The 25,052-nt window shown below is 46.2% G+C and overlaps 1 protein-coding gene across 2 annotated transcripts in view; it reads left to right on the top strand.

Annotated features, from left to right (window-relative positions):
• The window catches only part of PACC1 (proton activated chloride channel 1), a 53,726-nt gene that overhangs the window by 12,382 nt on the left and 16,292 nt on the right, over positions 1–25,052 (top strand). The window contains exons 3-6 of one of the 2 annotated variants that reach the window (XM_030872968.2): positions 14,541–14,750; positions 16,171–16,322; positions 21,204–21,346; positions 22,589–22,733. In XM_030872968.2, coding sequence (XP_030728828.1) covers positions 14,541–14,750; positions 16,171–16,322; positions 21,204–21,346; positions 22,589–22,733 — 650 coding nt within the window. The remainder of the gene's footprint in view (positions 1–14,540; positions 14,751–16,170; positions 16,323–21,203; positions 21,347–22,588; positions 22,734–25,052) is intronic. The other variant, XM_060294649.1, reaches the window with a different exon arrangement.

Raw genomic sequence — 25,052 nt, 5'->3', positions numbered from 1 at the left:
ATCTTCTTTTATCGTCATTAGTAACTGAATCTTAAGGACTGATGTTTACTGTCGTGTAGCGGAAGAGCATGCGCTAGGAGTCAGGACTCTAGGACCCTCATTCTGTGCCAGGTGTTGACTGTGGGACCAGAATCACTGCACAAGGAATGGGGTTGGACCAGATACCCTTTCAGGTCCCTACCAACTCTTAACAATTCTATTCAGACGTTACACACCAATTCAGTCCTTCACTTTTATCTTGTGATCTTTTCAAGCCCCCTCAGAATGTAGCAACCTGAAACCTGTTGCCACTGCAGTTATGAGCAGCTCATGACAGTGAATATGCTTTTACCTGCCATGTTTTTTTTTTTAACATCTTTATTGGGGTATAATTGCTTTACAATGGTGTGTTACTTTCTGCTTTATAACAAAGTGAATCAGCTATACATATACATATGTTCCCATATCTCTTCCCTCTTGCGTCTCCCTCCCTCCCACCCTCCCTATCCCACCCCTCCAGGCTGTCACAAAGCACCGAGCCGATATCCCTGTGCCATGCGGCTGCTTCCCACTAGCTATCTACCTTACGTTTGTTAGTGTGTATATGTCCATGACTCTCTCTCACCCTGTCACAGCTCACCCTTCCCCCTCCCCATATCCTCAAGTCCGTTCTCCAGTAGGTCTGTGTCTTTATTCCCGTCTTACTCCTAGGTTCTTCATGACATTTTTTTTTCTTCTTAAATTCCATATATAAGTGTTAGCATACGGTATTTGTCTTTCTCTTTCTGACTTACTTCACTCTGTATGACAGACTCTAGGTCTATCCACCTCATTACAAATAGCTCAATTTCATTTCTTTTTATGGCTGAGTAATATTCCTTTGTATATATGTGCCACATCTTCTTTATCCATTCATCCGATGATGGGCACTTAGGTTGTTTCCATCTCTGGGCTATTGTAAATAGAGCTGCAATGAACATTTTGGTACATGACTCTTTTTGAATTATGGTTTTCTCAGGGTATATGCCCAGTAGTGGGATTGCTGGGTCATATGGTAGTTCTATTTGTAGTTTTTTAAGAAACCTCCATACTGTTCTCCATAGTGGCTGAACCAATTCACATTCCCACCAGCAGTGCAAGAGTGTTCCCTTTTCTCCACACCCTCTCCAGCATTTATTGTTTCTAGATTTTTTGATGATGGCCATTCTGACTGGTGTGAGATGATATCTCATTGTAGTTTTGATTTGCATTTACCTAATGATTAATGATATTGAGCATTCTTTCATGTGTTAGTTGGCAGTCTGTCTATCTTCTTTGGAGAAATGTCTATTTAGGTCTTCTGCCCATTTTTGGATTGGGTTGTTTGTTTTTTTGTTAATGAGCTGCATGAGCTGCTTGTAAATTTTGGAGATTAATCCTTTGTCAGTTGCTTCATTTGCAAATATTTCCTCCCATTTTGAGGGTTGTCTTTTGGTCTTGTTTATGGTTTCCTTTGCTGTGCAAAAGCTTTGAAGTTTCATGAGGTCCCATTTGTTTATTTTTGTTTTTATTTCCATTTCTCTAGGAGGTGGGTCAAAAAGGATCTTGCTGTGATTTATGTCATAGAGTGTTCTGCCTATGTTTTCCTCTAAGAGTTTGATAGTTTCTGGCCTTACATTTAGGTCTTTAATCCATTTTTTTTAAACATCTTTATTGGGGTATAATTGGTTTACAATAGTGTGTTAGTTTCTGCTTTATAACAAAGTGAATCAGTTATACATATACATATGTTCCCATATCTCTTTCCCTCTTGCGTCTCCCTCCCTCCCACCCTCCCTATCGCACCCCTCCAGGCGGTCACAAAGCACCGCGCTGATAGCCCTGTGCTATGTGGCTGCTTCCCACTAGCTATCTACCTTACGTTTGTTAGTGTATATATGTCCATGCCTCTCTCTCGCTTTGTCACAGATCACCCTTCCTCCTCCCCATATCCTCAAGTCCGTTCTCCAGTAGGTCTGTGTCTTTATTCCTGTCTTACCCCTAGGTTCTTCATGACATTTTTTTTTTCTTCTTAAATTCCATATATATGTGTTAGCATATGGTATTTGTCTTTCTCTTTCTGACTTACTTCACTCTGTATGACAGACTCTAGGTCTATCCACCTCATTACAAATAGCTCAATTTCATTTTTTTTTATGGCTGAGTAATATTCCATTGTATATACGTGCCACATCTTCTTTATCCATTCATCCGATGATGGGCACTTAGGTTGTTTCCATCTCCGGGCTATTGTAAATAGAGCTGCAATGAACATTTTGGTACATGACTCTTTTTGAATTATGGTTTTCTCAGGGTATATGCCCAGTAGTGGGATTGCTGGGTCATATGGTAGTTCTATTTGTAGTTTTTTAAGAAACCTCCATACTGTTCTCCATAGTGGCTGAACCAATTCACATTCCCACCAGCAGTGCAAGAGTGTTCCCTTTTCTCCACACCCTCTCCAGCATTTATTGTTTCTAGATTTTTTGATGATGGCCATTCTGACTGGTGTGAGATGATATCTCATTGTAGTTTTGATTTGCATATCCCTAATGATTAATGATGTTGAGCATTCTTTCATGTGTCTGTTGGCAATCTGTCTGTCTTCTTTGGAGAAATGTCTGTTTAGGTCTTCTGCCCATTTTTGGATTGGGTTGTTTGTTTTTTTAATGTTGGGCTGCATGAGCTGCTTGTAAATTTTGGAGATTAATCCTTTGTCAGTTGCTTCATTTGCAAATATTTTCTCCCATTCTGAGGGTTGTCTTTTGGTCTTGTTTATGGTTTCCTTTGCTGTGCAAAAGCTTTGAAGTTTCATGAGGTCCCATTTGTTTATTTTTGTTTTTATTTCCATTTCTCTAGGAGGTGGGTCAAAAAGGATCTTGCTGTGATTTATGTCATAGAGTGTTCTGCCTATGTTTTCCTCTAAGAGTTTGATAGTTTCTGGCCTTACATTTAGGTCTTTAATCCATTTTGAGCTTATTTTTGTGTATGGTGTTAGGGAGTGATCTAATTTCATACTTTTACATGTACCTGTCCAGTTTTCCCAGCACCACTCATTGAAGAGGCTGTCCTTTCTCCACTGTACATTCCTGCCTCCTTTATCAAAGATAAGGTGACCATATGTGTGTGGGTTTATCTCTGGGCTTTCTATCCTGTTCCATTCATCTATCTTTCTGTTTTTGTGCCAGTACCATACTGTCTTGATTACTGTAGCCTTGTAGTATAGTCTGAAGTCAGGGAGCCTGATTCCTCCAGCTCCATTTTTCATTCTCAAGATTGCTTTGGCTATTCGGGGTCTTTTGTGTTTCCATACAAATTGTGAAATTTTTTGTTTTAGTTCCGTGAAAAATGCCAGTGGTAGTTTGGTAGGGATTGCATTGAATTTGTAGATTGCTTTGGGTAGTAGAGACATTTTCACAATGTTAATTCTTCCAATCCAAGAACATGGTATATCTCTCCATCTATTTGTATCATCTTTAATTTCTTTCATCAGTGTCTTATAATTTTCTGCATACAGGTCTTTTGTCTCCTTACATAGGTTTATTCCTAGATATTTTATTCTTTTTGTTGCAATGGTAAATGGGAGTGTTTTCTTGATTTCACTTTCAGATTTTTCATCATTAGTGTATAGGAATGCAAGAGATTTCTGTGCATTAATTTTGTATCCTGCTACTTTACCAAATTCATTGATTAGCTCTAGTAGTTTTCTGGTAGCATCTTTAGGATTCTCTATGTGTAGTATCCTGTCATCTGCACACAGTGGCAGCTTTACTTCTTCTTTTCTGATTTGGATTCCTTTTATTTCCTTTTCTTCTCTGATTGCTGTGGCTAAAACTTCCAAAACTATGTTGAGCAACAGTGGTGAGAGTGGGCAACCTTGTCTTGTTCCTGATGTTAGTGGAAATGCTTTCAGTTTTTTACCATTGAGGATGATGTTGGCTGTGGGTTTGTCATATATGGCCTTTATTATGTTGAGGAAAGTTCCCTCTATGCCTACTTTCTGCAGGGTTTTTATCATAAATAGGTGTTGAATTTTGTCAAAAGCTTTCTCTGCATCTATTGAGATGATCATATTGTTTTTCTCCTTCAGTTTGTTAATGTGGTTTATCACATTGATTGATTTGTGTATATTGAAGAATCCTTGCATTCCTGGAATAAACCCCACTTGATCATGGTGTATGATCCTTTTAATGTGCTGTTGGATTCTGTTTGCTAGTACTTTGTTGAGGATTTTTGCATCTATGTTCATCAGTGATCCTGGCCTGTAGTTTTCTTTCTTTGTGACATCCTTGTCTGGTTTTGGTATCAAGGTGTTGGTGGCCTCGTAGAATGAATTTGGGAGTGTTCCTGCCTCTGCTATATTTTGGAAGAGTTTGAGAAGGATAGGTGTTAGCTCTTCTCTAAATGTTTGATAGAATTCGCCTGTGAAGCCATCTGGTCCTGGGCTTTTGTTTGTTGGAAGATTTGGGGTTTTTTTCTTTCTTTTTTTTTTTTTTTAACATCTTTATTGGGGTATTCGCCTGTGAAGCCATCTGGTCCTGGGCTTTTGTTTGTTGGAAGATTTTTAATCACAGTTTCAATTTCAGTGCTTGTGATTGATCTGTTCAGATTTTCTGTTTCTTCCTGATTCAGTCTTGGCAGGTTGTGCATTTCTAAAAATTTGTCCATTTCTTCCAGGTTGTCCATTTTATTGGCATAGAGTTTCTTGTAGTAATCTCTCATGATCTTTTGTATTTCTGCAGTGTCAGTTGTTACTTCTTCTTTTTCATTTCTAATTCTATTGATTTGAGTCTTCTCCCTTTTTTTCTTGATGAGTCTGGCTAATGGTTTATCTATTTTGTTTATCTTCTCAAAGAACCAGCTTTTAGTTTTATTGATCTTTGCTATTGTTTCCTTCATTTCTTTTTCATTTATTTCTGATCTGATTTTTATGATTTCTTTCCTTCTGCTAGCTTTGGGGTTTTTTTGTTCTTCTTTCTCTAATTGCTTGAGGTGCAAGGTTAGGTTGTTTATTCGAGATGTTTCTTGTTTCTTAAGGTGGGCTTGTATTGCTATAAACTTCCCTCTTAGAACTGCTTTTGCTGCATCCCATAGGCTTTGGGTCGTCGTGTTTTCACTGTCATTTGTTTCTAGGTATTTTTTCATTTCCTCTTTGATTTCTTCAGTGATCACTTCGTTATTAAGTAGTGTATTGTTTAGCCTCCATGTTTTTGTATTTTTTACAGATCTTTTCCTGTAATTGATATCTAGTCTTATGGCGTTGTGGTCGGAAAAGATACTTGATACAATTTCAATTTTCTTAAATTTGCCAAGGGTTGATTTTTGACCCAAGATATGATCTATCCTGGAGAATGTTCCATGAGCACTTGAGAAAAATGTGTATTCTGTTGTTTTTGTATGGAGTGTCCTATAAATATCAATTAAGTCCATCTTGTTTAATGTATCATTTAAAGTTTGTGTTTCCTTATTTATTTTCATTTTGGATGATCTGTCCATGGGTGAAAGTGGGGTGTTTAAGTCCCCTACTATGAATGTGTTACTGTCGATTTCGCCTTTTATGGCTGTTAGTATTTGCCTTACGTATTGAGGTGCTCCTATGTTGGGTGCACAGATATTTACAATTGTTATATCTTCTTCTTGGATTGATCCCTTGATCATTATGTAGTGTCCTTCTTTGTCTCTTGTAATAGTCTTTATTTTAAAGTCTATTTTGTCTGATACGAGAATTGCTACTCCAGCTTTCTTTTGGTTTCCATTTGCATGGAGTATCTTTTTCCATCCCCTTACTTTCAGTCTGTATGTGTCTCTAGGTCTGAAGTGGGTCTCTTATAGACAGCATATATATGGGTCTTGTTTTTGTATCCATTCAGCCAATCTGTGTCTTTTGGTGGGAGCATTTAGTCCATTTACATTTAAGGTAATTATCGATATGTATGTTCCTATTCCCATTTTCTAAATTGTTTTGAGTTTGTTATTGTAGGTCTTTTCCTTCTCTTGTGTTTCTTGCCTAGAGAAGTTCCTTTAGCATTTGTTGTAAAGCTGGTTTGGTGGTGCTGAACTCTCTCAGCTTTTGCTTGTCTGTAAAGGTTTTAATTTCTCCATCAAATCTGAATGAGATCCTTGCTGGGTAGAGTAATCTTGGTTGCACGTTTTTCTCCTTCATCACTTTCAGTATGTCCTGCCACTCCCTTCTGGCTTGCAGAGTTTCTGCTGAGAGATCGGCTGTTAACCTTATGGGGATTCCCTTGTGTGTTATTTGTTGTTTTTCCCTTGCTGCTTTTAATATGCTTTCTTTGTATTTAATTTTTGACAGTTTGATTAATATGTGTCTTGGCGTATTTCTCCTTGTATTTATCCTGTATGGGACTCTCTGTGCTTCCTGGACTTGATTAACTATTTCCTTTCCCATATTAGGGAAGTTTTCAACTATAATCTCTTCAAATATATTCTCAGCCCCTTTCTTTTTCTCTTCTTCTTCTGGAAGAAGAGAAAATTGAATGTTGGTGTGTTTAATGTTGTCCCAGAGGTCTCTGAGACTGTCCTCAGTTCTTTTCATTCTTTTTTCTTTATTCTGCTCTGCAGTAGTTATTTCCACTATTTTATCTTCCAGGTCACTTATCCGTTCTTCTGCCTCAGTTATTCTGCTATTGATCCCATCTAGAGTATTTTTCATTTCATTTATTGTGTTGTTCATCACTGTTTGTTTCATCTTTAGTTCTTCTAGGTCCTTGTTAAATGTTTCTTGCATTTTGTCTATTCTATTTCCAAGATTTTGGATCATCTTTACTATCATTATTCTGAATTCTTTTTCAGGTAGATTGCCTGTTTCCTCTTCATTTGTTAGGTCTGGTGCATTTTTATCTTGCTCCTTCATCTGCTGTGTGTTTTTCTGTCTTGTCATTTTGCTTATCTTACTGTGTTTGGGGTCTCCTTTTTGCAGACTGCACGTTCGTAGTTCCCGTTGTTTTTGATGTCTGTCCTCAGTGGCTAAGGTTGGTTCAGTGGGTTGTGTAGGCTTCCTGGTGGAGGGGACTAGTGCCTGTGTTCTGGTGGATGAGGCTGGATCTTGTCTCTCTGGTGGGCAGGTCCACGTCTGGTGGTGTGTTTTGGGGTGTCTGTGTACTTATTATTTTAGGCAGCCTCTCTGCTAATGGGTGGGGTTGTGTTCCTGTTTTGCTAGTTGTTTGGCATAGGGTGTCCAGCACTGTAGCTTGCTGGTCGTTGAATGAAGCTGGGTGCTGGTGTCGAGATGGAGATCTCTGGGAGATTTTTGCCTTTTGATATTATGTGGAGCTGGGAGGTCTCTTGTTGTCCTGAAGTTGGCTCTTCCACCTCAGAGCCACAGCACTGACTCCTGGCTGCAGCACCAAGAGCCTTTCATCCACACGGCTCAGAATAAAAGGGAGAAAAAGTAGAGAGAAATAATTAGTAGAAGTAGGAAGAAAGAAAGAAAGAAGGAAAGAAAGAAAGGAGGGAGAGAGGGAGGATGGGAGGAAGGAATGAAGGAAGGAAGGAGGGAAGGAAGGAAAAAAGAAAGAAAGAAGATAAAGTAAAATAAAGTTATTAAATTAAAAAATAATTATTAAGGAAAAAAACGGACAGATAGAACCTTAGAACAAATGGTGGAAGCAAAGCTATACAGACAAAATCTCACACAGAAGCATACATATACACGCTCACATAAAGACGAAAAGGGGAAAAAATCATAAATCTTGCTCTCAAAGTCCACCTCCCCAATTTGGGATGATCCGTTGTCTATTCATGTATTCCACAGATGCAGGTACATCAAGTTGACTGTGGAGCTTTAATCCGCTGCTTCTGAGGCCGCTGGGAGAGATTGCCCCTTCTCTTCTTTGTTCTCACAGCCCCCCGGGGCTCAGCTTTGGATTTGGCCCCGCCTCTGCGTGTATGTCGCTGGAGGGCGTCTGTTCCTTGCTCAGACAGGATGGGGTTAAAGGAGCCGCTGTTTCGGGGGCTCTGGCTCACTCAGGCCGGGGGGAGGGAGGGGCGCGGGTTGCGGGGCGAGCCTGCAGCGGCGGAGGCCGGCGTGACGTTGCACCAGCCTGAGGCGCGCCGTGCATTCTCCTGGGGAAGTTGTCCCTGGATCCCGGGAACCTGATAGTGGCGGGCTGCACAGGCTCCGCAGAAGAGGGGTGTGGAGAGTGACCTGTGCTCGCACACAGGCTTCTTGGTGGCGGCAGCAGCAGCCTTAGCGTCTCCCGCCCGTCTCTGGGGTTCGCGCTTTTAGCCGCGGCTCGCGCCCGTCTCTGGCGTTCTTTCAAGCAGCGCTCTTAATCCCCTCTCCTCGTGCACCAGGAAACAAAGAGGGAAGAAAAAGTCTCTTGCCTCTTCGGCAGCTCTAGACCTTTTCCCGGACTCCCTCCCGGCTAGCCATGGTGCACAAACCCCTGCAGGCTGTGTTCACGCCGCCAACCCCAGTCCTCTCCCTGCGCTCCGACCAAAGCCCGAGCCTCAGCTTGCAGTCCCACCCGCCCTGGCAAGTGAGCAGACAAGCCTCTCGTGCTGGTGAGTGCCGGTCGGCACCGATCCTCTGTGCGGGAATCTCCCTGCTTTGCCCTCCGCACCCCTGTTGCTGTGCTTTCCTCCGCGGCTCCGAAGTTCCCCCGTCTGCCACCCGCAGTCTCCGCTGGCGAAGGGGCTTCCTAGTGTGTGGAAACCTTTCCTCCTTCACAGCTCCCTCCCACTGGTGCAGGTCCCGTCCCTATTCTTTTGTCTCTGTTTTTTCTTTTTTTCTTTTGCCCTACCCAGGTACGTGGGGAGTTTCTTGCCTTTTGGGAGGTCTGAGGTCTTCTGCCAGCATTCAGTGGGTGTTCTGTAGGAGTTGTTCCACATGTAGATGTATTTCTGATGTATCTGTGGGGAGGAAGGTGATCTCCATGTCTTACTCTTCCGCCATCTTCACAACACCCCACCTGCCATGTTTTGAAGTGAACCTGTGGTCTCACATGGACCATGGGGGCTGGGAGTGCTTTCCAAGCAAAACAGCTATGGGTAGGTCCCTGTGCACAAACCACCGTACTTTGGGTCCTGTGGCCCTGCAGCCAAGCTACATGTGACTGATCAGGAATCAGCACCAGAGCTAAGGGAAGCCATCTACAGGCTGGGTGTGGAGAAGGGCAGTGTCTTGTGAGGTGCCTAATGGGGTACCCTATACAGGATACTCTCCAGGAGGGGGTCTGCATGCAAAACTCAGAGAGAGGGACTTCAGGAGTAAAGTGGAGCAGGGTCATGAGAGGAACACAGCGGGAAGGCAGGTGGCAGAGCTGTGAGGGTGCAGAAATTGACACAGTCCCACTAGGGACCTACTAAACAATAAGCAGCCAAAGTAGAATCAGAGACAAAGGAAGTTGAAAAAGTGAATTGCTTTAATTCCTTTTGGAGAACTAGAGCTGCTTTGTACCTTGGCTTCACTCTCAGCTACCCAAGGGATTTCCTTGGGGCTTCCTGGTTCCTTTTAGAGTAAACAGCCATTGTCAGCAGTAACCTGTTCTTCACAGCCTGAAGGAACCACACAGACGCTTCTGGGAATTGCCATTCCTGTAAAGTAAGAATTTTCTAAACTATTTTACCAGAAATAATAAGGCACACCAGTTGGTTTTTTTAGATTGGATAACTTCTTTTATGTGCCTGAAATACACTAGTATTCTCTGACCAATTCAGGGTAGCTAGTAAGCATTGTAAGACTTAGTTCATCTGTTATTTGGGTTATTCATTCATTTAACAGACATGGAAACATTACATGACTACTATATGAAAGACACTGTATTCTGCCCCACCTCCAGTTTATCTTCAGCATATATTTTTTCTAGTTAATTATTATGAGATTGTCATTCCATGCTCTTCATCTTTGTTATCTTCATCATTGAGGGCTTCATTTTTTGAGGAGTAGTGGGTACGTTCTGGGTCTCCAATAACAGTAATTCATTGAGCAGGCACTCTGTAGTGCATTTTACAACAATCTCTCATTTGAAATGATTATTTCCTTTTCACATGAAGAAAGTTAGCCTTAGGAGCATTAAGTAACTGTCCTGGGTCACAGAGTAGTTATATTTAGTAGCAGAGCTGGGGCTGGAGACCAAGCTCTTACTCTACCACTGGCCTAGATATCTGGTCTTTCAGTTCGCAAAACAAATGAATAATGAACACCACATTATTTCTTCCTCAAAATCCTCCTGGTGCTTTAGGGACAGGGCTAATGCAACCTCCTCCACAAAGCCTTTGCTGATCTCTGCCCTTAGCCCTGCACTCCCCATTCAGCCCTCCAAGAAAAGGAAGTCTCACATTTTACATCTTCACATCCTTCTGAATCCTGTAGCACTTGTAGCACAAACCATCAATCCTTCTCTCTTGGTATCTCCCTGAAGCACCTAGTACAAAGTGTTGCATGTAGAGTTGATGCTTGATGTATGTTTGTAGAAGTAAAGAATGAATGATTTCCTTCTCTCTGTCAACCTAGGACATTTAAAGTTCTGTGCTTGGGCTTCCCTGGTGGCACAGTGGTTGGGAGTCTGCCTGCCGATGCAGGGGATGTGGGTTCGTGCCCCGGTCCGGGAGGATCCCGCGTGCTGCGGAGCAGCTGGGCCCGTGAGCCGTGGCTGCTGGGCCTGCGTGTCTGGAGCCTGTGCTCCGCGGCGGGAGAGGCCATGGCAATGAGAGGCCTGCGTACCGTGCCAAAAAAAAAAAAAGTTCTGTGCTCCTCTTTTGTGCTTTTAAATAAAAGAAAATGAAATAATTATGAGCAAATACTCTTCTGTCTTTGTATTTAGAGTCCATCTCTTATAGACATCATTTGGTTGGATCCAGGCTGACAGTCTCTGCCTTTTAATTGGAGTGTTTAGTCCATTTACATTTACAGTAATTATTGATATGGTTGCATTTGGTTCTACCATTTTGCTGTTTTCTATTTGTCTTATATGTTGTTTCTCTGTTCCTTCTTTCCCAAAAGTTAGAAAACCTTACAGTATTGTTGTATAATTTTTGCTTTAGATAGCCTAAAATTTTAAAAATATGTAAATAGCTTTTTATATTTACCTACGTATTTAACATTTCCAAGGATCTTTATTCCTTCCTATACATCTGAGTGTTACCATCTAGTGTCATTTCAGAATTTTCTTTAGCGTGCATTGTAGTGCAAGTCTATTGGTGATGAATTCTCTCAGCTTTTGTGTTTGAAAATAACCTTATCCCCTTCATTTTTGAAGGTTAGTTTTGCTGGAATTTTAAAATTCTCAGTTGACAGAATTTTTTTCTTTCAGTACTTTAAAGATGTTCCGTTGTCTTTCGACCTTCATTACTTATGATCAAAAGTTAACCTATCATTGGATATAATTTCCTGTATGTAATATGCGTTTTTTTTTCCTGGCTGCTTTCAAGATTTTTCTCTTACCTTTGCATTGGCTGTTTGACTATGATTTGCGTAGGATTGGTTTTCTTATTTATCCTGCTTGGCATGTATTGAGCTTCTTGGATCTATAAATTGATGTTTTTTCTCCGGTTTTGGGAAGTTTGGGCCATTAGTTTTTCAAATATTTTTTGTGACCCATTTTCTCCCTTCAGTTACATGTTGTTAGAGTGCTAGATATTGTCCCACAGTTGTCTAGGCTCTGTTAGTCTTTTTCTTCAATCTTTTTTTTTTTTTAGATTGGATAATTTCTGTTCATTTAACTTCAACTACACTGGCTTTTTTTCCTTGTCAACTTTTGCTGTTAAAGACTATGCTGTGAGTTTTTCATTTTATTTATTTTTCTTTTCAGCTCTAGAATTCCCATTGGTTCTTTTCTGCAGTTTCAGATTCTCTATTTCCCCTCTGTTCATTCCTTATCCTTACATTTTCTTTTAAATCCTTAAAGTGCTGTAAAATTCCTGTCTGCTAATCGCAACATTTGGGGTCATCTTGGCATTGGTTTCTATATACTGCTTTTTTCCTTGAGTATGGGTCACATTTTCTTGTTTTTGTGCATGTCTGGTGATTTTTTAATTGAACACTAGATGCTATTAATGACACGTTATAGAGGTTCTGGATTCTCTTATGATCCTCTGAAGAAGTTTTGTCTTAGCAGGTAGTTAAAATGACAAGACTCAAGTTCTAATCTATGTTCCTTGCATTAGCAGCAGCTGAAATCTCCACTCAGATCTTTTGGTTTCCACCTGCTGCTTTTTTGCTGGCCCTCCTGGTGTCTCCAGTCAAGAAGTTGAGCATATTTCATTTGCAGATTTGGGAGTTGACTACCCTATGTGGCTCCCTCCCTTTCAGGTTTCCCCCTAACTTTCTCTGACTGCTCTGCCATCCTTGAACTCTGTCCACTGTCATCCCCTCATGTGACTTTTTCTCTGTGTGTATGCATCATTGGTGTCTCTCCCTCTTCTTTTCCCATGATATTTGTCTTTCTCTGATTTACTTCACTTAATATGATAATCTCTAGATTCATTCATGTTACTGCAGATGGCATTATTTCTTCTTTATGGCTGAGTAGTATTCCACTGTGTGTGTGTGTGTGTGTGTGTGTGTGTATATATACACCACATCTTCTTTATCCATTCATCTATTGATTGGACACTTAGGTTGCTTCCATGTCTTGGCTATTGTAAATAGTGCTGCTGTGAACATTGGGATGCATATATCTTTTCGAATTAGAGTTTTCTCCAGATATATGCCCAGGAGTGGAATTGCAGGATGCTATGGTAATTCTATTTTTAGTTTTTTAAGGAACCTCCATACTGTTCTCCATAGTGGCTGCACCTATTTACCTTCCTACCAATAGTGTAGGAGGAATCCCTTTTCTCTACACCCTCTCCAGCATTTATTATTTGTAGACTTTTTAATGATGGCCATTCTGACTGGTGTGAAGTGGTAACCTCACTGGAGTTTTGATTTGCATTTCTCTAATAATTAGCGATATTGAGCATCTTTTCATGTGCCTTTTGGCCATCTGTATGTCTTCTTTGGAGAAATGTCTCTTTAGGTCTTCTGCCCATTTTTTATTGGGTTGTTTGTTTTTTGGATATTAAGCTGTATGGCCTGTTTGTATATTTTGGGAATTAATCCCTTGTCAGTCACATAGTTTGCAAATATTTTCTCCCAGACCATAGGTTGTTTTTTCATTTTGTTTATAGTTTCCTTTGTTGTGCAAAAGCTTTTTAGTTTAATTGGGTCCCATTTTTTTTTTTAATTTCCATTACTCTAGGAGATGGTTCAGAAAAAATATTGCTATAATTTATGTCCAGGAGTGTTCTGCCTATGTTTTCCTCTAGGAGTTTTATAGTATCCAGTCTTACATTTGGGTCTTTAATCCACTTTGAGTTTATTTTTGTGTATGGTGTTAGAGAATGTTCTAATTTCATTCTTTTACATGTAGCTGTCCAGTTTTCACAGCATCACTTATTGAAGAGACTGTCTTTTCTCCATTGTGTATTCTTAGCACCTTCGTCATAGATTAGGTGACCATGAGTGTGTGGGTTTATTTCTGGGCTTTCTGTCCTGTTCCATTGATCTGTATTTCTGTTTTTGTGCCCCTACCATACTGTTTTGATGACTGTAGCTTTGCAGTGTAGTCTGAAGTCAGGGAGCATGATTCCTCTAGCTCCATTCTTCTTTCTCAAGATTGTTGTGGCTTTCAGGGTGTTTCGTGTTTCTGCATAAATCAAAGAATTTTTTGTTCTAGTTCTGTGAAAAATGCCATTGGGCTCTCGCTCTTCTTATAAGGATACTAGTCCTATTGGATTAGGGCCCATCCTTATGACCTTGTTTAACCCAATTATCTCCTTAACTGCCCTGTCTCCAAATATTGTCACACTGGGGGTTAGGGCTTCAACATAGGACTTTTGGGAAGGGGCTGGCATTGGGACACGTTCAGTCATTTACCATCTAATTGCAGAATGCCTGCTCTATTCCAGGCACAGCGTGAAGGGCTAGGGGTTCATTATGGACAAGACTGGCCCTGTCTCTGCCCTCGTGGAGCTCACAGCCTAGGGGGATAAAAAGACATGTAGACAGTAGCATTGCAGAGTGATGACAGTGGACATAGGGTGCCCTGGGAGCACTGAGGAAGGGGTGCCCAAATCAAGTTATGGGGTCAGGGAAGGCTTCCTTGAGAAAATGCCTTTCTAAACTGAACCCTGAAGGATGAGTTAGGAGTCAGCAGGAGCAGTACCTCAGGCCAGGCTTGGGGTGTGAGGGGCTCCAGGGCTGAGGAGGGCACACTGGGAACAGTTGTTTAGTACAGCTGGTCCTGGGGGAATGGAGTGGTCAGGGGATGGGGCCAGAGAGGTAGGCTGGGGCCGGCTCCCTTGCTGGGTTGTAACTGTCTGTCCCTCTAGAGGGGCGCCTCCTTCAGCTCAGGGTCCCCCTCCTGGCAGAGCAGGTGTGTGGTGAATGTCGACAGGGGCCGCGTGTTGTGATTCGGATGTGAGGGCTGAGGTGGGGAGGTTGGATGTGTGGGCAACCTCGGCTCCTTGGTAAAGCAGGTCGTGGGCCTGGAGGTTGCCCACCTCCTCTGGCTCACGTGTGTGTCATTGTCCTTCAGCCCTGGACAGCGAGTCCGCCTGCAGCAGCATCCGCTTTAGCAAGGCCTGCCTGAAGAACGTCTTCTCCGTGCTGCTCATCTTCATCTACCTGCTGCTCATGGCCGTGGCCGTCTTCCTGGTCTACCAGACCATCACGGACTTTCGTGAGAAACTCAAGCACCCTGTCATGTCGGTGTCTTACAAGGAGGTGGATCGCTACGACGCCCCAGGTAGAGCCTGCGCCAGGCAGACATCAGGCCCAGGCCTGGGGCATCGACTTGCAAATACTCCCTGAGCTGCCATTGCACTCTTGGCGTCTTGCTGGGCACCACGGGCAGGGCAGAGGAGTCCGAGCACAGTCTAGGTGTGGGTTATGCACCCCAAGAGCTGCTGTTGGTACCCAGCAGAGTGTCACGTGCAAAGGAGGGAGGTGGACCGAGCCTGGAGTGGTCGCTGCAGGACTGGGGTGGGCAAGGAATGCTTATGCTCAGTGGCAGGATATGAGCTGGGCTTTGGTAAATGGAAGACAGTTTCTCTGGGAGGGGGGTCTACAGGAGCAAAGGTGAGCGTAGGGAGGCAGAGGGCTTCTCTGGAGAGGATGAGTCTAGCCTGGCTGGAGCCAGAGGCCAGTGATGCGGAGAAGTGGGAGTTACAGGTGGCAGGGAGGCGAGGCCATCCAGAGGTGGGCGGGGCCCTGCCTGGAGAGGGGCTCCCAGGCCACATCATCCGTACCTCTCCTGTCCCTGCGAGGGGCTGTCTCTGCCGTAGAGCGGGCTGTCTGCTCCGGGGCGGTGGGGCTGGCACTGGGCTCTGGCAGCGTGGAGTGGACCGGGAGGTGTGAACTCTGTGAGCTCAGGCTCTGCCCACAGGATGCCCCCGAGTGACCCTCGGATGGCCTGTTCACAGGGCAGATCTGGAGTCTCAGGTCCCCTCTGCCTGGGGCTTCTTGACAGGTGTGCTGGTCCCAGTGCGCTTGCCTGTCTTTGCCTGTTTCGTGATTGTTCCTCTTCTCTGTCTGCTTTTGTCTCTTTATCTGTGGGTTTTACTCTCTCTGTCTGGTCTCTTGGTCTGACTCTGCCTGTGTCTGGGGCCATGTGCTGCTCTCAGTGTTTCCACTATTGAGGTTAGAACAGCTGCTGTCCTTAGAGCTTTGAACGAGGTGCCTTGGCTGCGGGAGGGGGAGGGATTTGGGGCCGCGACTTGCACACTTGGAGCTCCCAGTCTGGGCAGGAGATGCGAGACGGAATGAGACCTGGGGAGTCCCACAGCCGAGGGCTGCCCAGTGAGTCTGCAGGTGGGCGGCGGTGCGGGGGGCCTGGCAGTGCCCGGCTTGGTCTCGGAGGCCTCCTTGGAGGGTGTGGAGCAGGGTTCTGAAACGGGGCGGGTTTTGGTGCAGGCACTGGGGAGGCTGTATCCCCGGCCGGGAGGGGCTTACCGAGGGGGCAGTTGTCTCCTCCATTAGAGCAGGGCTTTCTGAGGGCAGGGTGTGTAGCTCCCCATCCTCTGTGACACTTTTCTTCTCCCTCGTCTGCAGTCACCCAGGGAGTCCTGAACTTAGGTGTTTGGCGGGTGTGAAAAAATATATGTGACATGATTTTAGGGGTGTGGTGAGGGACTGTGACCGTTCACTTTTCCCTGCTTGTCCCCCAGGCATTGCCCTGTACCCCGGTCAGGCCCAGCTGCTCAGCTGTAAGCACCATTATGAGGTCATTCCACCTCTGAAGAGCCCCGGCCAGCCAGGAGACATGAACTGCACCACCCAGACGATCAACTACACGGACCCCTTCTCCAATCAGACCCTGGTAACTCTCGTCTCCCCGAGCTGGGTCTGGGCAGCGTGCTCCGTTGGCCTCGCACCCTGAGGACCCCAGGTCTTCTTTCTGCCAGGTGGCCTCGCCCCTCCCCACGTCGGTGCGGGCCCTCGGCCCCTGGCAAACACTCCTAAGTGGAGTCTGGCCGCGGCTGGCTCACCTGCTTTCAGGGAGGGCAGTGGGGCCTTCGGCCTCCTCTGAGTGACCCTCCGGGATTCCCGACAAAGTGATAAGATCCTGTCCTGGATGGAAGGGTGGCGGGCTGCAGAGTGGGGCCGGTGTGACACAGCCAAGTGGGTCCCATAGCTGACTGCCCGACAGAATTGCCAGGATCCCTTCCGAAAGCAAAGATTCTGGGTTCCATGTGGGCCCACCTGAATCACTGTTCCTGGGGGCGGGACCTGGGCATCCATATTTTGGAATAACTATACCGGTGTAAGAAGGAGCACTGGTCCGGGAACAAGGACCCCCGCCCTGCCGTCACCAACGGCTCCGCTCAGCCGGGGAGTGGGCGGCGGCCGGGAACAGCGTCTGCACAGGGTTCTGGAGGCAGGGAAAGAATTTCGTATATATTTACATCTTCTCCTTTTCATCCCATATCCTTGTTTCCAAAAGGATTGAATAGGGCTGAGTAAGTTTTCCAGCTCAAAGAGAGGAAGGAAAGGTTTTCTAGGCAGAGGAACTCTGCACCAAGGCATAAAGGGAGGAGACAGCATGTGTGTTTGTGCCTCTGAGCAAAATTCCACAGGTGGGTGTTTCTGGAGGGCCAGGTGCCCCCAGAAGGGCGGTGGGCGGTGAAGTTGTGGACAGAAGTACCGGCCAAATGAGGAAAGCATGTGTATCTGCTGTGGAGAAGGACCTGCTCCTTTGGGTGATAAGGAACTACAGGTGGGCCTTGAGATGAAAGAATCCCACTAAGACTTTTTCGTTAATATTTGTTCTAGACCTCCTCCTAAAATCTTGCTGAAATGATTCCCACTCCTGCAAAAAATAGAATAAGATAAAATATCGGTAACAGCCCTGCAAACCAAGGACGGGTATCATCTGAGGACCAGAAATTTTGAGGAACTGGTGTAAAATATAAATAGCACATTGGGTCAGATTGATGGAGCAGAATCAGAGAAAACCCATGCCCTAAAACAGATGCCGGAGAGGACTGCTGTAGAGGTGAAAGCTTTCCTTCCAACTGCTGGCTCTGTGTCAGCACATTAAAGAGCAGGGCTGCTGTAGGGCAGGTCAGGATAATAATTACAGGACCGCCTGCCAGGCTTTTAGCCCTCCCGGGGCTCGCAGAGCTGCTGGGGACAGTGTTTGCTCCGGGGAAAAGGCTCTGGGCCCATTCTCTACCTAAGCTAAGGGGAGGTTCCCTGCTTGGGCATTGGGCCAGCAGAGAGAAACAGAGCAGAACTTGAGATTGGACGTCCACAATGGAAGGAGAGAGCCATCAGAAAGGAATCTTTTCCCAGAAGAGAAGTACGCAGAGCGCCTGGCCTGCTGGCCTTCTCTGCTTGCCGCCTCTGAGCGTCCTCACCGTCAGCCCCAGGCAAGGGCGAGCCTGGGAGAGGGCCTGTTAGGAAGAAACCCACAGCCCAGACCTGTACTAGTCAGCCTAACCCTTCACTCAGAAAGAAGAATGGAGAATTAAGGGCCACTAGACTTTTACACGAAACCAACCACATGAAAGGATGGAGAGGAAAAAACAGAAAGGACTCCAAGGAAGCGGAAGCTAATTTAAATGAAAAGGAAAAGAACTTTTAAAAATTTTAATGAAGAGCTAGATAATACAGTACAAACGCTGTCTGTCTGGATTCCCCGCTCTCTCCGTTCCCTGTGTACCGACTGGATGCCCGTGCGTGCTTAGATGGCACCGCAGGTACAGGCTCTCCGGCCGTCTTTCCTCTCGGCTCCCCATTGAGTAGTACGCTAACTAGGAGTCCTGTGTCCCAAACCTGTTCATGCCAGTTGTATCTGTTCTAATAGTTACATAGTTTAAGTATTATAGAAAACCATAAAGTAAGGGCACAAAAGGGGAGTCATTTCCCTGCAAACTTAAGTTGACTGAAGTTACCTGTCTCCAGCCCTGGGTGATGGGCAGTCTTCACCACTGGGGCTCCTTGCCATTCACAGCCGCAAACTAGAGAGAGCTAACCCGCTCCTTGGGTACCAGGTCCCCTCCCTACACAGTGCAGAGCCGCGAAGGAGGAGCAGAGGGGCTCAGTGGAGCTCCTGAGGGAAAGGGAAAAGCGGGAAGCATAGCCGCCCCCAAAGCCTGATGGAGCCCCTTGGGTGGGACCTGTGAGGCGTCCTGCCTCGGCCCCCAGGAGGAAGGCAGAGACGGGTGGCAGGGCCTGCACCTCGGCAGAGACTCCTGCGTCCTGGATTGCCCTGGCCTTGTCCACTGGGAGAGCATGGCTTGGCTGTGATCCTCTGGGCCCGTCCTCTGGAGTGGACACTAGAAAACAGGCCCTCCGTGGGCCCCGCGGCTTTGGGCTGTCTAGGTTGGGAGGCTGAACAGTCCTTATCCTTCTGCTGCCCGCAGCCCCTTTGTTTGCAGTGAGATGTCTGCAGAAACGTGGCTGTTTACATCCTGTTGAGTCCACGTGAAAGCATCCCAGCCAAGGGGCTCATCTGGTCCTGCTTCATCAATCTTCAGATTCTCATTTATTTTCTAGTCTCTAGCTCTTGTACCCTCAATTAAATCTCGTTAGTTTTTACCAAATGCCTTGCTCTGGCACAGTTAGGGTCACTGCCTTTCCAGCCTGTAGGACCCATGTCTGTTTCCTCACCGCCTGCCATATTCCCGGTGTCCAAATGTGAAGGTGATGCCTTATCTTCAGGCGGTTGTTCCCTCAGCACTCCAGTTCTGGAAAACAACTTACGTTGGTCAGAGTACAGGCTAAGCTCCTGTACAAAAGCAAACACTCCAGACGAACACAGCGGCTGAGATAAGAGAGGGCTCTTTCTTTCTTGGGGGACGTCTGTGTGTGCGGGCAGTGCTGCCTCGCAGGATGGCCAGTGAGGGCTTGTGTCTGTCACTCTGCCATCCCCGGGCGCCGTCTCGGTCCTCGGGGTCAGTGCTGACCCCCCAGCACGTGCGTGTGCACTGCCCCATCTCGGGAAGGTGAGCAGCGGAGGGCGGGCAGTTCCCCGCTAAGGGCCTGGCGTGGGATTGTGTGAGTCACTTTCGTGCTCATTCCAGGAACTTCGTCCCATGGCCACATCTGAGGCCAGAAATGCACCTCCAGTGGGCAACTATATCCTGCTAAAATCTGCACCTGGGGAAGCAGCACTGGTTCTGCAGGAGGAAGTGGATAATGGAAACTGGGGACAGTTAGCATTCTCTGCTGCCCCTTAACCTGTCATGGAAAGGTTGAAAATAAACAGATGGGCAGAGATCTCTTGGGAAAATGCAGAAGACAGCTGCAGAAGAAGTGGAGTGGCAGTTTTACTGTCAGTTAAAATGGAATTCCAGATGCAAAGGGTTAAAAGAGGGCTGTTTATGTGGACAAGAGGTTCAAACTCCACTTCTCCCCACTAAGACTTAACAGCCATAAATTTTTATGTGCAAAACAGCAAAACAGCATACCCTTTGTATTCCTCAGGCAAAACCTGTTAGAAATAAAAAATACTATCACCTTAGAGTGTTACTAACACCTCTCTCAAATTCACAGTTCAAACAGACAGAAGTAGTAAGGATAAGAAGTGAGAATTGAATTGGCACAATTAATAAACTTAGAGTAAGTGCATGTTGTAACACTGTTCCTGTCAGAATACTCTTTTCAAATCTCGGTAGAGTATTTATAAAAGTAGATGTAAAGATGTTTCTCCCCAGTTAATCTGTAAATCCAGTATCATCACAGTTAAAAGTCCCAGTTGAATTTTTTCATGGAACTTAACAAGCTGGTTTTAAAGTACATTTAGAAGAGCATGTGGGGACTTCCCTGGTGGCGCAGTGGTCAAGAATCTGCCTGCCAACGCAGGGGCACGGGTTCGAGCCCTGGTCCAGGAAGATCCCACATGATGCGGAGCAACTAAGCCCGTGAGCCACAACTACTGAGCCTGCGCTCTAGAGCCGCGAGCCACAACTACTGAAGCCTGCACGCCTGGAGCCCATGCTCTGCAACAAGAGAAGCCACTGCAGTGAGAAGCCTGTGCACCACAATGAAGGGTAGCCCCTGCTCGCCGCAACTAGAGAAAGCCCGTGCGCAGCACAAAGACCCAACGCAGCCAAAAATAAAAATAAATTTATTTAAAAAAATAGAGCATGTATACGGAATAACCCTGCCAGGTTTTGGGGATGGGGTGGGGAGTGATGTGGAGGGGACCTGCCCAGTCAGATACCAGAATGAGTAAACATTCAGGGGTCAAACCTGCGTCTGCCCACTGTTTGGGTAGTGAGAGTGAGATCCCTATTTCATAGCATAGACAAAACTGAAAGGCAGGCATATTGTGTATCTAAATGTAAAGTTTTTTAAAAAGTGCTATGAAGCAATACAGGAGAATATTGATATAATTTTGGTTTCCCTTAGCAAGCAAAGTCTAGAAGCTGTGAAGAAGATTGACAGATTTCACTACATCACCTTTAGAGCTTCATATAACAAATGGCATTAGAACAGAGTTAATGGGAAAGTGACGAACTGGAAAAAAACAGTTGTACCTATAGCAGATGGAAGTTAGTACCATTTCTAGATAAAGAGCTTCCCCAGCACTGCCAGCCAGTGAGGCTCGTGGCGGGAGGACAGGTTGCTGTCAGGCCTGGTCCAGACGCTGTTCCTGGGCGTGGGGTGGGGTGAGGAGCCCTGTGTGCCCAAGGCGAGGTCAGGACCACCCACGCGGCTCTCCCGGCTGAGACTCTGGCCTTTGTCTCCGCAGAAATCCGCCCTGATTGTGCAGGGGCCCCGGGAGGTGAAGAAGCGGGAGCTGGTCTTCCTCCAGTTCCGCCTGAACCAGAGCAGCGAGGACTTCAGCGCCATCGATTACCTCCTCTTCTCTTCTTTCCAGGAGTTCCTGCAAAGGTGGCCTTTAGAGCTCAGGGCGGGCTTGCTCGACAGTCATTCTCTCATTCCAGCCGTGCTCATCCCTAGGCTGGGGCAGAGGGTGCAGGGAAGCAGGGCTGTGGATGAGCCACTGGCCTGGAGGAGGGCCTCTCCACGAGGTCAGGCAAGCCCGGTGTAGGGGGTTCCGAAACGCAGCGCTGGTTGAGTCCTGGAGGGAGGTTGGTGGGGCCCACTGCTCTTGGCTGGGGCTGCCGAGGACGGGGTTTTGTGAGCCCCCTGGAGGGCAGCTCCTCCCCTGGGCCTGGCTCCCCACGGTGTCCTGGAACTGGGTCCAGCCCTGTGTGAGGGCTCAGTGCCTGTTTGCCACGCGTTTCTAACAGGAGGATGAAATGTCCTGTTCGTGGGTGGTGCCACCTCGGGGGCCCAGAGTGCTCGTGTCGTGGGCCGTGGGAGCGCTTTCGGCACGGGCCTGAGCGGGGGTGACTCAGTCCCTCCAGGTCCTGCGTGGCCCTGGGGCTCCATTTCAAGGAAGCCGGGCGGCAGCTAGGGCAGAGAGGAGGCCGCTCCGCCAGCTGACGAGGCCGTGAGCTGCCACCGCCGTTCACACCCCAGCGCCCCAATCCTGCCCATCTTGGAGCCCGGGGCCACCTCCTCGGCACCTTCTGCCACCTAGAGTTCCCTCTCCCTTCCCTGCTTGAAGCTGGCTGTGTCCCCTGCCTGCCCAGCCCCTTTCTGCTCCTCTCGTGTGGGTCCTCAGTACCGCCATGCGGTTGCCACCTGCCTGTGCGCCTTATGATCCTGCCACGTCTGCACCATCCTGAGTGGGTGTTGTGGTGTCCTGCCTGGCTGAGAGCTCCCTGGGGAAGCCTCTTCCCTTCTCTGGGGCTTCAGGGAGGCAGAGGGCCAATGAGGGCACCCCAGGGCTGCTGAAACCCAGATTTCTCCGAGGCGCTGGGGGCGCGTCTGCAGAACTGTGGTGCCGGCTGCTCCGGGAGCAGATGCTGGGGGTGGGTGGGTGGGAGTGGGGAGGGCTTCTCCTGCCGGGAGCCTCAGCGACCGTGCTCGTGCCTTGAGGCAGCTGACAGCTCCCCCTCCATCTGGAAGCCAAAAAGCAGGCCTTTGAGGAAGGGGGCAGTGGGCAGTGGGAGCATCCTGGTGGTACCAGCAGAGAAACCGGCTTGACGTAGGGGTTGGAGTTTGAGCCTGACCACGTTCGAATCCCGCCTGATTAACGTGGACCTTTCTTCTCTGCCCTCCAAGCCCAGACAGGGTAGGCTTCATGCAGGCCTGCGAGAGCGCCTATTCCGGCTGGAAGTTCTCGGGCGGCTTCCGCACCTGGGTCAAGATGTCCCTGGTGAAGACCGAGGAGGAGGACGGGCGGGAGGCGGTGGAGTTCCGGCAGGAGGTAGGTGGCGTTGGGCTCGCTTCGCATGGCCACTGACTCCACCCTTTGAGTGCAGGGTGGAGGGAAGCTTCTCAGAGGTGACTGGTGCACAGGGTCTTTGGGGTGAGGAGGCCTTCGCCAGGATGAGAGTGGAGCCGGTGCCTGGGAGTCTGCATGTTCTTCTGCAGGCAGGGCAACCCCAGGCCCTTTCCCTTTGTCGCTGCAGCCCTCACAGTGCACACGGCGGAGCGTTTTACAGAGTGGCGCCTCATGCGGCTCAGTCTGATGCCTGTTTTTATTCTGCGCTACTCCCCCGCCGTGCTCTGAGAGGCTGGCGGCCGCATAAAAAAGTTGACTATTGGCAGGGCAGAGACTGGGTATGGTAGCCTCTGGAGTGTGGGGTGCATGGTGATCCATTGGGACACAGGAGGAAAATACTAGCTTTCTTTTTGTATTAATTTTTTTTTTAACATCTTTATTGGGGTATAATTGCTTTACAATGGTGTGTTAGTTTCTGCTTTATAACAAAGTGAATCAGTTATACATATACATATGTTCCCATATCTCTTCCCTCTTGCGTCTCCCTCCCTCCCACCCTCCCTATCCCACCCCTCCAGGCTGTCACAAAGCACCGAGCCAATATCCCTGTGCCATGCGGCTGCTTCCCACTAGCTATCTACCTTACTACGTTTGTTAGTGTGTATATGTCCATGACTCTCTCTCGCACTGTCACAGCTCACCCTTCCCCCTCCCCATAACCTCAAGTCCGTTCTCTAGGAGGTCTGCGTCTTTATTCCTGCCTTACCCCTAGGTTCTTCATGACATTTTTTTTTCTCAAATTCCATATATATGTGTTAGCATACGGTATTTGTCTTTTTCTTTCTGACTTACTTCACTCTGTATGACAGACTCCAGAACTATCCACCTCATTACAAATAGCTCAATTTCGTTTCTTTTTATGGCTGAGTAATATTCCATTGTATATATGTGCCACATCTTCTTTATCCATTCATCCGATGATGGGCACTTAGGTTGTTTCCATCTCCGGGCTATTGTAAATAGAGCTGCAATGAACATTTTGGTACATGACTCTTTTTGAATTATGGTTTTCTCAGGGTATATGCCCAGTAGTGGGATTGCTGGGTCATATGGTAGTTCTATTTGTAGTTTTTTAAGAAACCTCCATACTGTTCTCCATAGTGGCTGAACCAATTCACATTCCCACCAGCAGTGCAAGAGTGTTCCCTTTTCTCCACACCCTCTCCAGCATTTATTGTTTCTAGATCTTTTGATGATGGCCATTCTGACTGGTGTGAGATGATATCTCATTGTAGTTTTGATTTGCATTTCTCTAATGATTAATGATGTTGAGCATTCTTTCATGTGTTTGTTGGCAGTCTGTATATCTTCTTTGGAGAAATGTCTATTTAGGTCTTCTGCCCATTTTTGGATTGGGTTGTTTGTTTTTTTGTTATTGAGCTGCATGAGCTGCTTGTAAATTTTGGAGATTAATCCTTTGTCGGTTGCTTCATTTGCAAATATTTTCTCCCATTCTGAGGGTTGTCTTTTGGTCTTGTTTATGGTTTCCTTTGCTGTGCAAAAGCTTTGAAGTTTCATTAGGTCCCATTTGTTTATTTTTGTTTTTATTTCCATTACTCTAGGAGGTGGGTCAGAAAGGATCTTGCTGAGATTTATGTCATAGAGTTTATGTTTTCCTCTAAGAGTTTGATAGTTTCTGGCCTTACATTTAGGTCTTTAATCCATTTTGAGCTTATTTTTGTGTATGGTATTAGGGGGTGATCTAATCTCATACTTTTACATGTACCTGTCCAGTTTTCCCAGCACCACTTATTGAAGAGGCTGTCCTTTCTCCACTGTACATTCCTGCCACCTTTATCAAAGATAAGGTGTCCATATGTGCGTGGGTTTATCTCTGGGCTTTCTATCCTGTTCCATTGATCTATATTTCTGTTTTTGTGCCAGTACCATACCGTCTTGATAACTGTAGCTTTGTAGTATAGTCTGAAGTCAGGGAGCCTGATACCTCCAGTTCCTTTTTTCGTTCTCAAGATTGCTTTGGCTATTCGGGGTCTTTTGTGTTTCCATACAAATTGCAAAATTTTTTGTTCTAGTTCTGTGAAAAATGCCAGTGGTAGTTTGATAGGGATTGCATTGAATCTATAGATTGCTTTGGGTAGTAGAGTCATTTTCACAATGTTGATTCTTCCAATCCAAGAACATGGTATATCTCTCCATCTATTTGTATCATCTTTAATTTCTTTCATCAGTGTCTTATAATTTTCTGCATACAGGTCTTTTGTCTCCTTACATAGGTTTATT

Source organism: Globicephala melas, chromosome 1 (genome assembly GCF_963455315.2).
Source record: "Globicephala melas chromosome 1, mGloMel1.2, whole genome shotgun sequence".
NCBI classification, from domain to species: Eukaryota; Metazoa; Chordata; class Mammalia; order Artiodactyla; family Delphinidae; genus Globicephala; species Globicephala melas.
Note: the sequence above shows the minus strand (reverse complement) of the source record. Positions and strands in the feature narration are given on the sequence as shown.